Source organism: Elephantulus edwardii, unplaced genomic scaffold (genome assembly GCF_000299155.1).
Source record: "Elephantulus edwardii isolate Elephantulus edwardi_28Jun2011 unplaced genomic scaffold, EleEdw1.0 scaffold00080, whole genome shotgun sequence".
NCBI classification, from domain to species: Eukaryota; Metazoa; Chordata; class Mammalia; order Macroscelidea; family Macroscelididae; genus Elephantulus; species Elephantulus edwardii.
The window spans coordinates 4,488,707-4,503,318 of NW_006399830.1; the positions used below are offsets into that span (position 1 = coordinate 4,488,707).

General features: G+C 54.3%; 2 protein-coding genes across 2 annotated transcripts in view; both read right to left on the minus strand.

The window, feature by feature from the left end:
* ZNF316 (zinc finger protein 316) overlaps nucleotides 1-3,935 on the minus strand; it is a 37,907-nt gene extending 33,972 nt beyond the window's left edge. The window contains exon 1 of the mRNA XM_006889754.1: nucleotides 3,868-3,935. Coding sequence (XP_006889816.1) covers nucleotides 3,868-3,935 — 68 coding nt within the window. The remainder of the gene's footprint in view (nucleotides 1-3,867) is intronic.
* Nucleotides 3,936-4,251: 316 nt separating this feature from the next.
* On the minus strand, nucleotides 4,252-14,584 carry LOC102874450 (chromosome unknown open reading frame, human C7orf26). Its single transcript, XM_006889623.1, has 6 exons — nucleotides 14,393-14,584; nucleotides 13,456-13,677; nucleotides 10,100-10,265; nucleotides 8,494-9,021; nucleotides 7,892-7,931; nucleotides 4,252-4,441 (listed from the first exon to the last, which is right to left on the minus strand). The coding sequence occupies exons 1-6, from the start codon at nucleotides 14,582-14,584 to the stop codon at nucleotides 4,252-4,254; spliced, it is 1,338 nt and encodes a 445-aa protein (XP_006889685.1).
* Between the last annotated feature and the right edge of the window lie 28 nt (nucleotides 14,585-14,612).

Below are 14,612 nucleotides of genomic sequence, written 5' to 3' on the forward strand. Positions count from 1 at the left end.
ATCCTTTGCCATTCCCTATCACTCCTCCCTGAGAGAGAGATGGATTGATTCAGTGACTGGGGTAATCGGGATGGGTGTGTCAGAGGCGGTGTGGTTGGCGCAGGATAGAGCAGGGTTTAGGGCTGTTGTGCATAGGGTCGCTATGAGTCGGAAAGGACTCGACGGCACATAAGAACAACAACAACAGCCCCACCCTTCGTTACATGGATGAAGCATCAATCCAGGCACTGTCTGGCCTGTGGCACTCTGGGGTCGGGCTGTAGCTGTTCCCTTAGTCGCAGGTGCGTGTGGAATCCTGCCACACTTCTTTGTGATGGTTGGCTTGGCGCCTCTTCATTTTTTCCTTGGTACCTAGTTTTTCACAAGTGCCTTCTATTTTCTTAAACAAAAGCACGATTGTTTCGCAGTCTGACTCTGATAATCTGACAGTCGAAGACTTTCTGAGACATTTGGGCATCAGTGGTCCTCACTCACAGCGCGTTTCTTTTTTTCGGTACATGGTTCATTGTCCTGGGTCTCAGGTGGGCTTTCCTCTTGAGGACTGCATTTCTCCTGCCGAGCAGCAGGGGGAGCTCCAGGCCTGAGGACCTTCTAGAAAAGACGTTCACAGTGGAAAGGGCCCTGGATTGGTGATGCCACTGAGAGAGCAGGCCAGCATGTCTCTCCTATCTCAGCCGAAAGATTTCCCTTTTCCATTTTGCCAAGGCACCCCTCCTTGCAGTTATTTGTTTTTGAGGGTTTAGCCACTGGGGTTCCAGCATAATGCAGAGCATCTGAGACTCCTCAAGCCCTTGGTCCCATGCTGTTGGTTTTTGGTGCCATTGAATAGTGATCCCATGAACAGATCTGAACACTGTCCTGTCCTGTGCCATCCTCATCGTCGGTGACACACTCAAGCCCATGACCACAGTCACAGTGTCAATCCCTCTCAATGGGCATCTTTCTTGCACTGACTTTTCCAAGAACGATGTCCCTTTCCAAGGAATGGCTCTTCCTACCCGCACACCCAAGGTATGTGAGATAAAGTTTTGTCTCCTTGCCTCCAAGGAGCACTCTGGCTGCACCTTCTCCAAAATGTGTCTGTTCTTTTGGCAGCTCACAGGATAGTCAGTGCTCTTCTCCAACACCACAGCTCAAAGGCATCGATTCTCCTGTCATCCTTCATTGTCCAGGTCTCAGACAGGACTAGAGGACAAGAAATACCACCAAGAGGGAACAGAGTCAACCATGTGAGATCAAAAGGGCAACATGGACCCAAGGACAAAGCTGCCTGGTGGGATGGAAGAGGCCTGGTTGAGGGAGACACAGGCAGGGAGTGGGTGTGGCTGCAATGGAAACCAATTTGCTTCATAAACTTTCACCCAAGCCACAACTAAAAAAATCCTCCTTTCTTGCACACTCATGTTTATCGCGGCTTTGTTCATGATAGCAAGGAGTTGGAAACAACCTAAGTGCCCATCAACAAATGAATGGATAGAGAAGCTGTGGTATATTCACACAATGGAATACTATGTTGCATTGAAAAACAAGGAACTCATGCATTATTATTAAAATTGGTGACGCTGGAGGACATTATGTTGAGTGAAGTATCTCAGTCATAAAGGGACAAATACTGCATAATGCCACTGTTGTAAAACAGGACTGACCTCGGGGTTGGGGGGAGACTTGAGAAAGATGTGATAAATAATATATACTGCATTGAAATAGATGAGGGAGAAAACTGATTAAAAGGGATATCTGATATTGTCATGATAGGAGTCCAGAGCGAAGGCTGCATAGTGGAGTGGACCTGGGGGAGGGATTGTAAAACAATGTGGGAACTTTTACTTTTCAAGAAGAGTGTACCGGTGGGAGGGAGGGGTCGGCAGAGAAAAAAGTACAACAATGAATGAAAATCCAAAGTCTGTAAATTTTCATTAAAATTAATAAAGTTATTAATAAAAAAAGACACAAAAGCCCCCTTATTCTTAAATATATTAACCCAGCATTGTGGGGTTTTTCCTATTGGAATAGGAGGGCCTTTTAAATAGGCTGTTGTTTGGCGCCCTGAGCTGATTGACCCACACTGACCCCAGGTCCAAAGCACCACCCACTCCTGGGCCATGCTGTCTCTGCTGTGCACAGGCCTGTGGATGGAGTCTCTGTGCAACAGCGCACAGGAGCGAGCAGGCGAGCATACACCTTGAATGTGAAACTGAACACACCATGTTTCTAGCACCCAGCTCTTGCAAATGCTCACCTTCCACCACTTTCCTGACTTCCAGCACCATCAGTCAGTTAGCTTCCAAGTACATTCTCTTTTTGTCCTCAGATTAATAGAGCACAAGAGAGTCTATTTCTAGTATGAATACTCAGAAGCCTTGACAAATACTCATCTGAGCGATGTGGACACTCAAGACAGGGATCACGACCACAGCTGTCTGCTCCTTCCTGGAGTCTAACTCGAGTAGCTTCTCGGGTACTGTATGGCCTGGTGTCAGCGGCTTGTGTACAGCCCCCCGGCAGCCGGTCTCATGTTGCTGGCGGGCTGATTATGGATCTACTTTATTAAAACAGTACACACACACACACACACACACACACCCCACCCGGGATAAAGCTCCGAAGGCGGGAGAGGATGGAAGGATGCGTGCAAAGAACCACAGAGAGCGGGAAGAGTGATGACCCAATGTGGGGATCACAATCGGTGTCCTAAAGCCTGACTGCGTGAAGGCAACACCACACTGCTCTCAACTGTCACTCAAGTGACAGTAACAATTACTGCAAACAGTGTTTCTCACTTCTAGCCATGTGCACATGCGTCATCTATGTACATGTCCACCGCAAATACTGCAGTTATTTGGATCCACAATTAATGCCCATGGAAGTAGCAGTCAAGAAATTAAAGCAATTCAATAGCACTGGACAGATCTACTGCCAAGAATCTCTTGCTAAAGATCCGAGTGTCGAGCAAGGATGCCACTTTAAAGACTAATGTGCGCACACCTCAAGTCATGATGTTTTCAATGGCTTCAATATGCACGTAAAAGTTGAACAGCGCATCAGGACGACTGAGGACTGCTGCCTCTGGATTAGGGTGTTGGCTGCCAGACCAAATGTGTGTTAGCAGTGCAGCCAGAGTGCTCCTTAGGGGAAGATGGAGGGACTCTGAGGGGCCAGGGGTGTGTATCGGCGGGCTGACCCCGGACATGAGCATCAGGCTTGATAAAGCAGAGGGTCAGCACAAGAGCCCCAGAGAACTGGACAGAGCAGCTCCAACACTACTGATGTGAGGGTGGGGCAGGATGGCGTGGGGGTCCACTCTGTCATAGTGGGCTCACCAGAGGTCCGAACCGAATGGACAACATCAAAGAAGAGGCTGAGTCCTCTGACTCCCAGAAGACCACACCACACTGTGTGTCTCACTTCTGAGACCAAAATTGTCACAGTGAGATGGTTCCTGTTACCATCACATCCTTCAAAATGAATAAAGGACTCAGAGAATTTCCCATCATGTGCCGGGGGGAAGCCTCCTGATTCAGGGAAGAAAGGCTGGGGCCCAGGAGGCCAACACACCCAATCTTCCTGGACCAGCAGACACCTGAATCTCCAGCCCAGGTGGGACAAGGTGCCTGTAGGGACTGTCCAGAGAGATGACAGAACTGCTTTCCATCACCTGTGCTGATGGTGGCAGAAACCATGGCAGCTCCTGTTCGTCCCAGGTTTTCAACACGCATCCCCTCGAGGTGAGCAGGTTGTTTAGAAAAAAATTTATTTGAACACGTGAAAGGAAAACGTAGAGATCTCCGTAAAACCTAGAAGTTCCTTTCTGAGGTGACTGCCTGGGGCTGTGCTCACGCCATCTCCACGCAGCAGCTTTGAGCTCACAGAGCTGTGTAAGAGCCTGTCAGCAGGGCAGGGACGTGCGCCGCTCCCAGGAAGGCGGCCGGGGCCATTCTGCTTCACTGGGCAGGGAGGCCGCACAGGCAGCCGCACGCAGGCTGCAGAGGGGCGGACAGTGACAGATGCCAGTGTCACTGTGCAGGGTCACGCCCCACCTTCCACCCTCCAATCTGGATCTGTAAGAGCAGGACCAGGCAGGGCGCCTGGGCCTGATGACTCGGAACTTCCACTGCAAACTGGCCGGCGAGGAGGGCTGCAGGGTCGTCGCTCCGAGGTCCTTCTCCGTGGGACTGCCATTCCTTCCTTGGGGGGCCGCTCTCGACCCGGGCACAGAAGGCACACTGCCACTCAGCGGCACCTAAAGCCGGCCTAGCGGATGGGCCTGAAGGGGAAGGGCATGCCTGAGATGAAGGGGTGCCCGGGGTGCGCTGGCAGGGCGGGGTGGGCCGGTACAGGCCCATAGCCCAGCGGAGGGGTGTGGATGTGAGGGTAGAAGCCAGGCGGCAGCGCTGTGTGGGGAGACTGCTGCACGGGACCCGAGATCACCAGCTGGAGGAGGCTGCAGAGAGAGGAAGTGGAATCAGGTCAGTCTGGGCTGAAGCTCAGAGCTTTCCAAGCCTGCCCTGGGGGCTGCCCACTCTGTTCCTGGACGTGGAGCACAGCCACCAAATCAGAGCCTCAGTGACACCAAGGGGGCATGATGGAGCCTCCGAGGCCCAGGACGACAGGTTCTCAGTGGAGACTGCAGAGAGCAGGGGGCCCTGGAGGTGGCCTTGCAGGACTTAGATGGACCCGGGTGAAGGGAAAGGCTAGGGAGACGCTGGAGTCATACAACAGCGCAGGTCTGGGGAGCAGCAGTGTCGGGGCCTCGCGGGGGCTGTGGGACAGCCTCTGCACTTTGGCAGGTATGTTCTACAGGCCTGCAGCCCACACCCACCCACGGGCCCCTGCCATGGCCTCCCCAGGCCTTCCACCCGGGGCTGCCTCCATGCTGACCAGGCATCCTCTCCTCAAAGCCCCTTCCTGACAAGTGCTGACCCCTCTGGAAGGCGGCCTTGAGAAGACGCTGGGATCAGAGCTCTGAGTGAGTGTGTGTCCACGCCCTTGCTTACCTGCCACACCCCGCCACTTGGGCCTCGAAACTCTCCTACTCCCTTGATTCTTCATTCCAGGGGTGCCCCCGCCCCGAGCCCTCAGGCCTTGCTGTCACATCAACACCTGTTCCCTCTCAACCCCTTTCATCCAGGGGTCCCACATGGCCACCCCAGGCCCCAGAGCCTGCTCTTCCCATCTGCCTTCTCTCTGGCCAGGCTATCAGAGGCCCCACCCCAGGGCTGTCCACTCACTCCAGCCCTTGTGATCCCACGCCACAGCAAAGGGCCCGTCGCGCTCCTGTCATTACAGAAGCAGCTCTTAGCCTTCTCCTGTGGGGCGGGGGCAGGCAACGGAGGTTCAGTGGTACGGCCCCGCCTGGGGTGCAGGGGCCTGGGTCTCTGGCCAGGGCACCTCGCCAGCCACTAGCAGGGCTTGCGTGTTGCTGTGATGCCAAACAGCTTCCGGACTAAGACAGACTAAGAAGAAAAGTCTGGTGATCTACTTCGGAAAATATCAGCCATTCACAATTAAAAATGCTGACTGCCCAGTGACCACATTCAGAGGGCAGGAAAGGTTGAAAAAGGAGAAAAGGAAATGAGAAATACAGTGAGGAAATGGGAAGAGTGCTGTTGATGACAATGTGTGTCAGCTAATTAGACACGTATAAATCTTGAACAGAAAACAGACCTGCCCCATAAACCTTCCCTCTATTTAGTTAAACAGTTAAAACCTCAGATCATAAAAGCCTGATCCCCTGGGGTCAGGAGGGGTGAGGGGGTGACTCAGCCACTAACAACACTGGAAAGTGTGTGGTGACAGAATTTCAATCCAGGTCCTTCCACCCCAATGGACACTGCCTACTTGGTGCCCACACCTGTCGCTGCTGCCAACCCCAAGTTGTTCCCCTTCCAGAATCCTCAGAGTTGGCCCTGGGCAGCCTCTGGCTGACCTGCTGGCCTTGGCGACTGCTGAGTCTGTGGGGGCCAGGTCGCTCCCCTGCTGCCCACCCAGCCCTGGATCTCCAGCACTCTTCACAGAAGGCCGGCGTGATGTTGAAGAATGGATGCGGCTGAAGTGTGGGGCTAATAACTGAAAGGCAGGTGGTTCAAATCCACCAGCTCTAGTCCTAAAAGATGACCAAAACCAAACCCGCTGCCGGCGAGTCTGTTCCAACTCAGAGACCCTGCAGGACAGCAGAACTGCCCCACAGCGTCTCTGCGGCCGCCAGTGTTTAAAGAGATAGTCAGCTTCATCTTTTAGCCTTAGAGCAGCTAGTGGGTTTGAACTGCCAACCTTTTGGTTAGCAGCCAAGTACTTTAATCACCGTGCTACCAGGCCCCCCGCTGTAAGGATTACATCCTTGATGCCACGGGCAGTTCACTGTCACATGACTTAGCTGAGCTGGAAGTGACTGACAACACTGTTCTCCTTCCTGCAGGCCCCACCCTTAGTGGTCCACCTCTGCCTTTAGCCACACAAGCATTTCCTGACCTGTCAATCACAACGGTTACTTTCAGTGGACATCCTCTGATGGAGTTTACAAGGAACTTGCACTAGGAGCCTGTGTGGCCCAGTGGAGTGTGAGAGGCTGCCAGCCTAAAGGCTGGAGGTTCACACCCATGCAGCAGCTCCACAGAAGGTGCGGTGTCTGGGTAAAGAGGACAGCCTAAGAAACTGTAATACACGGGGTGCCGTGAGCTGGGACCGACTCCATGGCAACGGAGGTGACGCTCAGCTGCCTCAAAGGGCTTGGTTTGCTTTTAACGCGGTGTTTGCAGGAAACACTTTCATGCACACAGCCTCCTGCTCTTTTCTGAGGGTCTCAAGTACAATTTAAGCTACTAAGCAGCCGTTGCCGTGACAGCACTGAACACTTGGGAGACTCTTACTGTCCTCCTGGAATGCGCCCTGGTGGCACAGTGACCCTCAGCTGCTTCTAGAAGGTTAACAGTTCAAACCCAGCGGCCACTTTCTGGGAGAAGGACGTGGCAGTTCTGGCTCCGTACATTTTACGACGCTGGAAACCTGAGCGCGCAGCTCCACTCTCTCCTCTGACATCACCACGATCAACAGCGGTTCTGGTCCTGGCTTAGTGCGGGTCTGAAAGCCTTGGTTCTGTGGCGAAGGCATTCAGATGCTACAAAAGGTCAGTAGTTCAAATCCACCCTCTGCTCCATAGGAGAAAGGTGTGGCAGCCTCCATCTCTATGGAATACAGCCCTGGCGAGGTTTCAGGCCCGCCTTAAATCACTGTAAATAACAAGAGACTTGCACACAGAACACGGGCCCTTGATGTGATACCAGGTGCCCAGTTACTACCGCCGGGTGCCTTGCCCAGGCTCTGAGGCATCTTCCACGGGGTCCCAGCCATGCCATCAGCAGGCAATGTCCCACGTAACGAGTACATCCCAGAAAAGCAAACAAATCGGTCCTGGCAGAAGTGCAGAGCGCCCGTCAGATGCAAAGGGGGAGTGCTTATGGACTCTGGCCTTGTTCTCAGGAGGGTCCCTGCAGAAGGACCTCCTTGTACAAGTGAGTAGATAAGAGGAAGGCCCTCAGCGAGGGGGACGCACACACAGTGGCTGCAACAGTGGCTCCAGCAACGATTGGGGGACGGCACAGGACCACTCACTGCAAGCCAGAACAGACTGAGCCACACAGAGCACCAACTCGGTACACTGTAGACGATGCATGGAGTGTCACCCACGTCTACTGACTCCTGGCAAGACGGTCCCCAGTCCACACAGACTCTACGTAGAGCTCCTCTCGTGGGCTGTCCCATCATCCCTGAGTCCACGCATTACCACTTCCCTAAGGGCTCCTTACAGACACTCAACCTTGCAGACCAATCTTCCCAGTGACCAGGGACAAGGAGGCTACCTGCCCCCGGCACGTCTAGCCCCTAGGACACTTACTTATTGTGGGGCAGCCTGGAGCACAAGGTCCTCAGGTCATCTGAAATGAATGAGACACCGTTAGGGTTGCCTGGAGACGAGGAAGGGCCGGTCATGCTCTCAAGGACTCGGGTTGATCAAACCAGGCCTCAAATGGGGTCAGACCCTTAGGAAAGGGGTATCCCTCTGACAGTGTGCAGACAGCTGGAACCCGGTCCAGCGCGTGGGCATTCCACTGATGGACTGGCGTGGGTAGGGGTGCAGTGGACTGCCCACCAGAGCTTCTGGAGTTCAGAGCTTGTACTTAAGAAAACAAAAAACCCCCCAAGCACACTGTGGTCTAGCTGGTCCTACTCCAAGGAGCCTCGGAGGACTGCCCCCGGGGACCCCATAGCCGTGACTCTTCGTGGGAGCAGGCTGCCACCTCTTTTCCCATGGAGGTGCTGCTAGGTTTAAAGGGAACAGACCACCTCCTCTTCCTCCCTCAGACCACCTGGTGGATTTGATCTGCTGACCAATATGGCCACCCGGGCTCCAGGACCAAGACAAGCAGTCCTAGAGCAGGGAGGGGCAGGAGCCAGGCTGGGGGGGAGCAGGGCCAGGTGGCCCAGGCCGGCACCCACCTCGCGTGCACAGCAGCGCGCCCGAGGCCATGGCCACCTGCAGTGCCTGGGCCAGCCGGTCCAGGGCCAGCTCAATCTCCTGGGAGGCGTTGAGGGGGTTCAGCTCGTCTGCCAGCCGGTTGATCTCCTCGACCAGCGGGACCATATGGTCGAAGGGGACGAGGCCCAGGCGTCCGTACAGGTTCTTCTCAGTCAGGTGGCCCTGAAGGACCATGAGGACTTGCAGGACACTAAGATGTAGCTTGGAGTACAAGAGGTGTGGGTCCCTGTCCAGGCTCGAGGCCACGTCCTTGGTCACCTTGTTACTGAGGTGGCCGTTGGTGAGCGCGGGCCTTTTCTTCCTCTTGTAAGCCAGAGGCGCCTTCACGCACCAGCGGATCAGTCCCGTGAGCGGCGTGAGCTCCAGGAAGCCAATGGGCAGGTTGGCGGCGATGGGCGTGTTTAAGAAGGTAATGAGAATCAACCGCGGGTCCTCTGCGACCCAGTGGACGATCATCTCGAGCAGGTCCAGCGGGGGGATGAGCTCGTCTGCAAACAAAGACCCCCCAGTCAGAGTGGGCGGGCGGGGCCAACACTGCCCATCACACAGTTCAGGAAAAAACGCGTCTTCCTTCCCGGGGAAGGGATAAAAAGGAGACCCTGTTTACCTGCGCGTCACCAAGTCAGAGCTGACCCACAGCTGACCCTCCGGCAGGTTTGCAGAGGCAGTAAACTGCACAGGAGAAGATGGCCCATCTTTCTCCCAGGGAGCAGCCGGTGGATTTGAACCACGTGCCTTAGGGAAGGCAGCAGAGCTTACCACTGGGCCACCAGAGCTCCCTGTATGTACATCTATCTCTTCTGTTTACAAACTCAGCGTTCCAGACGACCACACACTGAGCTAGTCTACGGGCACCATTTTTCCAAGAGCAAGTTCTCTGTCATGTTCTGGGGTCAGAGTTTCCTTACAGCATTTCCCAATGCCTTCCTGACGCTCTCACAAATGTTACAGACTACAGCATGGTGTCAGCGTAACTTCCTGGGTATACCAGGGAAACCAAAAGGTCACGTGACGTGCTATCGTAAGGTGCTTGTAATATAGATGAGCCAAGCCCATAATTATCTTGGAGGTCTACTCATGTGGCAAACTGCTAATGACGGGTAAACCTGGGTGAGAGCGGAAGAATGTAACTGTATTCTTCTCACACATTTTCTGATTCTTTACAAAATAAAAACTGGAGGACAGCCTATGCTGGGGGGATCCAGCTGCCAAAATGGAAAATAAAACAAAACAAAATGGGACCTAGAGGACAAGCAAGCAACCCACGTGTCTTGGGGGAAAGCCTCAAACAGCAGGGCTTGGGCACGAAGCCACAGCTGACGGAGACACCAGATCCAGGCTCTGGGGCTGCCTGCCCTCCTGCTGTGCGGAGCTGGGGTACCTCTACAGAGAAGCTCCCTTTCAGGAAGCTGGAGAAGGCCAGAGAGTCCACCCACACCTTCAGCTGAAATAAAACCCACTCATATCCGACAGGAAAAGGCCAAAGCTTTGGTGAACAGTTCATCGGGTATGAAAAGGTGGTTGGTCAGCTGAAGCCTCTAATGACCACTTGTCTATAACGCTTACCTGAGTTCAGGTCATAAAGCGCGGTGACAGATGTCACAAACTGGCAGCAGAAGCGAGGGCTGGCACTGAAGGTCTGCGTGAGCGTCTGTGCGGATCCCGGCACCAGGCAGCAGTAGTCGTCTACCAGCGTCCTGGCCAGCCTCACGCAGTAGACCACGGGCGTCCGCTGGAAAGAAGCCACAGCCCACATCACCAATGGCAACCAGGGACTGTGGAGGGAGCCCACCAGAGCTGACAGAGTCCTTTCCACGAGGAGGCAAGGTGTGGACTGCTTACTATAATGCAGGGGGTGGCAACCAAAAAGCCAAAGGGGTTCTACCACTCGGCTTTATAAATAAAGTTTTACTGACACAGCCACGCTCACTGCCTTGGGGCTGCTCTGCCGTGGCACCTATCAGACTCAGACGTCTGCTGTCTGAGTGCTTTACAGAAATCCTGCCAGCCTCAGCTTTCACGCTTCCTTAGGAAACAGCACTCCCCACGTTGACAACTTCTCCAATTTTATGGAATCCCAAGCCAAACTCCAGAGGTAACGACATTGAGGACACTGAGGGGCGCCTGTGAAGGGTCACGGGATTAACACGCTTGTTTAGTGCCCAGTCCCGGCTGTCCAGTCAGTTCGACATCTGGCTACAGGGATCCTGCAGGACAGAGCAGAGCTACTGACAGGTTTCCAACCCTCACACTGCCTCAACTCTCTAGCTTGCAGCAGCTGGTGGATTCAAACCGCTGACCTTTTGGATCTTTTCGTTGCAGCTTAACACTAAATTCCTGTCACTACTCCGTTCTCCTCAGCAGGGTCCTGTGAAACGTTGGAGTCCAGCACTGGCACCCTTCCCTGCCTTCTTCCTTCCTGCTGGTCTGCAATCCCTAGTGACTGTCACATCCACAGCTGCTCAGGATGCAGCCCCTCCAGCGGCCCAACCTGGCCCTGCAGGAAGAATGGCAGGAGGCAGCAAGGCCAGGCTGTCACCTGCCCCCAGTGTCACAGCACCATCAACGACTGACCACTCCCCTTCTCAGCAGGAAGCTCACCCTGGGGTGGTGAACCCCAGAGCACTAGACCCTCTCCTGTCACTGACATCAGCTTTCATGCACCCAAAATACCAGCGCAATCACACCACAGGAGGGTAACAGGAGAACTCAGAGGAGAAAAAGGAAACGCTAGGGGGGTTTCGCCCAGGCTGTCAGGGAATGAAGACCATCCTGATGAAAGACAAGCAGGCACAGCCCCGCGCTGCCAAGTCGGCTCCGCGCTGCCAAGTCGGCTCCGACCCGCAGTGACCCCCCAGGACACACCCGTCCCCGCGGCTTACGAGGCTGTCCTTTCCAGGATACTGAGAAGTCTTTTCTCCTCTAGAGCAGCTGGTGGGTTCAAACCACTGACTTTTCAGCATGCAGCTGGGTGATTAACCACTGTGCCAAACGAGCCTCCTACTGACACCCTGTGACGTTAAACAGCGTCATAAACCGACCCACCCGCTCACTGCTGGCCTGCACGGGAAACAGTCCTAACAGGCGTTCGCCCACTACTCTCGACTCAGTCCTGACTCAGCACTTTCCGCTGGAGTCTGAGGCTCTAAATCACAACGGGCGGAGACCGCTCCTATGCTCCCTCGGAGCTGCCGGTGGATTCGAACCGCTGGAGATGAGCAGTCGTTGGGTCAGCAGCACAGCTCCCTACAGACTATGCCACCAGAACTCCCCTGTAAATTGACACATAATGCTCTCTAAGGGAAAAACCCCTGTCGTTGAAGCACTGAAGAGGGAGCTCCTGGAACAGACGTCTCTGAACTGCGGTGCTGATGGAGTGCTGACTAGACTACAGGCTCGCAGGAGGAACCCGTCTGGCTCAGAAGCAGTGCAGGCAGAGCGCTCCCTGGAGCCGAAGACGGTGACACTTCATCTCACGTCCTTCGGGCAGGCTGTCAGGAGAGGCTAGTGTTTGGGCAAGGGCATCATGCTGGGAACGTGGAGGGTCCCTGAAGAGAGGCAGACTCTCACTGAGGCGGCCTGACACAGAGGTTGTGGCAAGGGGCCCAAGCACAGCAGACTGAGGCCAGCGCAGGGTAAGGAGACTTCATTTCTGTTATACGCGGGGTCACGGTGAGTGTGGGCCGGCCAAGCACAACCTCACACCAACAACCCTCATGGCGGGGGCACAGATGTACTCAAAATCCTACTGCATAATTTCTGTTGTTGTTGTTGTTGACTGCCATCAAGTCAAGTGCGACTCATAGCGACTCTATGAACAAAAGAACTAATGCCTTTCCATTACTATCATCATTTCTCCAAGTTTGTGGAGTTTCCAGAGGCATGTGGTTTAGGAAGTGGATGCCACTCCTGCTTCCAAACCTCTTTTAGACCTGGGTGCTCCACCAAATACTTTCCACATTGGGAAACCATTCTGGTATTTGATACCCCAATGGCACAAGGTTCAGCATCACAGCAAACCCAGGTTACTTCATACAGCCCACTGACAAAGTTACTTCATACAGCACATTGACAAAGTGATGTACAAAGCAGAAGAGTGTTCCTCCAGACAGAACAGTAGTCTCATTCAGCAGTGGTTAAGTGTTGTCACGTCAAATAAGACTAAGAGTAAGCTTTGCACAAAAGATCTGAACTCTGTTCTAGAACTCTATTCTGTAACTAACATCATTTCTGTGCATTTAGAGTTTAGAGAGTTTCTAGAGTTTAGAGTTTGTAGACCAAACAAAAAAAAAGTTGCACTTGGTAAAAGGGAAGACTAGACCTTTGACAATTACAACCCACCATCTCCAAGAACAGCCACTGCCTGTATATAATGGTGTGACGCTGCAGCGGGTTAAGTGTTGGGTTACTAAGCAAAAAATCAGCAGTTCAAAGCCATGGCTGCTTTATGGGAGAAAAATGAGACAGCCGGCTTCTCTAAAGACAGCCTCCGAAGTCTTACATGCGGTCCTGTTCTGTCCCACAGTCTCTGGACTGGGATTGACTAGGTGGCTGTGGGTGCACAGAAACGAGGCTGTGGAACAGACGAATTTACAGGCCAGTGATGATCAAAGAGGAAACACATGTGGAAAGGCCTCGTTAGAAATCTAATCAAATGATAATTCCCGACAACGAGTCCTTCCTCAGAGGCTCCTTGGGAGTTCTCTCTAGAAAAGTACCTGGAGCTAGAAGTTTCTGGGTGGTGTAGACAGTCAACATGCTCAGCTGCTGACCCAAAGGATAGAGGTTCAAGCCCACCCAGAAGCGTCCGCAAGGCCTGGCTATCTACTTGTAAAAAGCCAGGCGTGGAGCTCAGTTTTACTCTGACACAAGGGCTCATGGGGGTCAGAACTGACCAGACGGCGACCGGTGGGTGGTTTTACCTGGAGCCAGGAGGCGGCACACTCCAGGACCGGGACACGGCACACCGCCACGGCCATGGAGACCAGCTTCCCCAGCAGGCTCATCCGGCTGTCATCAGCTTTGTTCCCCTGGGGACTGAAAAGGGAGGAGAAGATGATCTGCCGGACCGAGTCCTTGGTTTGCTCCTGGAAGTAATTGCACATGATTTCGAGAAGCTGAAGCTCCTGGAGTGAATTCAGTCTCTGCAAAACAGATGCCGGAGAGGTTATAAGAAACGTGCCTTTTATGATCTCAGACAGCAGGAAGACAGGACATGCGTTCTTCTCTCCAGCCTTCCACTATTATCCCAAAGGCAAGTGGTTCCACCACACGCTCCCTGCAAGAAGGACGGACAACTTCCTTCCGTGCCTCTGAAAACCCTGAGGAGGTCAGTTATCGGTCAGTTCTGACTCGGAAGCACCCAACAACAGACACCATCCTGAGGGCCTCAGGATGACCCACATGGTTTGGGACACTTGCTACCACAGCCCACACTTGATATCGACTCCCAGCGACCAGGTGGGACAGACCAGAGCCGCCCCGCAGATTTCCAAGGCGGTAAATCCTTGCGGGAGAAGACTGCCACCTCTTTGTCCCCTAGAGCTGCTGGTGGCTTCGAACTGCCCAACGGTTAGTTAACCCACTGCACCACCAGGGAGAGCTGTGAGTGGTCAGTGCCTGCAGCTTCTTCCTCTTTAGCGCCACGGAGACGGGGCTGCCAGCTCGCTGCAACGGGAGGCTGAGCAACGCGGGTCCAGAGAGGAGGCCGAGCAGGTGGTCAAGGCCAGAGGGCGCCCCGCACGCAGATCTTTCTGGATTGGCAACTATCTGTCACCCTGGGGGCCAGCGGGGGCTGGGGGAAGCGTGGCCCGGCGGTCACCGGCCGCGAAGGGCCGAGGGCCCCGCTGCCCGTCGCACCTTGGGCTGCGCGCCGCGCTCCTTGGGCACCTGGAACACGAACTCCTCCAGCAGCTCCACGGGGCCCTTGTCCACGATGGGCAGCGGCGCGCTCTGCAGCTGGCTGCTGAAGTAGATGTCCAGGTGGTACAGCACCTCCTTGGCGGCGCTCAGCGCGTCGCGCCGCAGCAGCGAGTGGCGGATGTCGCTCATGGTGCCGCCGCCCCCGCCGCCCGGAGCC

Bases quoted from the DNA above. Each gene is read 5' to 3' on its own strand.
- LOC102874450 (XM_006889623.1), bottom strand. From the start codon at position 14,584: ATGAGCGACATCCGCCACTCGCTGCTGCGGCGCGACGCGCTGAGCGCC. The intron at 9,022-10,099 runs GTAAGCGTTATA...CTTTGTTTGCAG, and splicing joins GCTTTATGACCTGAACTCAG to ACGAGCTCATCCCCCCGCTG. The intron at 7,932-8,493 runs GTGGGTGCCGGC...CATTCATTTCAG, and splicing joins CGCGCTGCTGTGCACGCGAG to ATGACCTGAGGACCTTGTGC.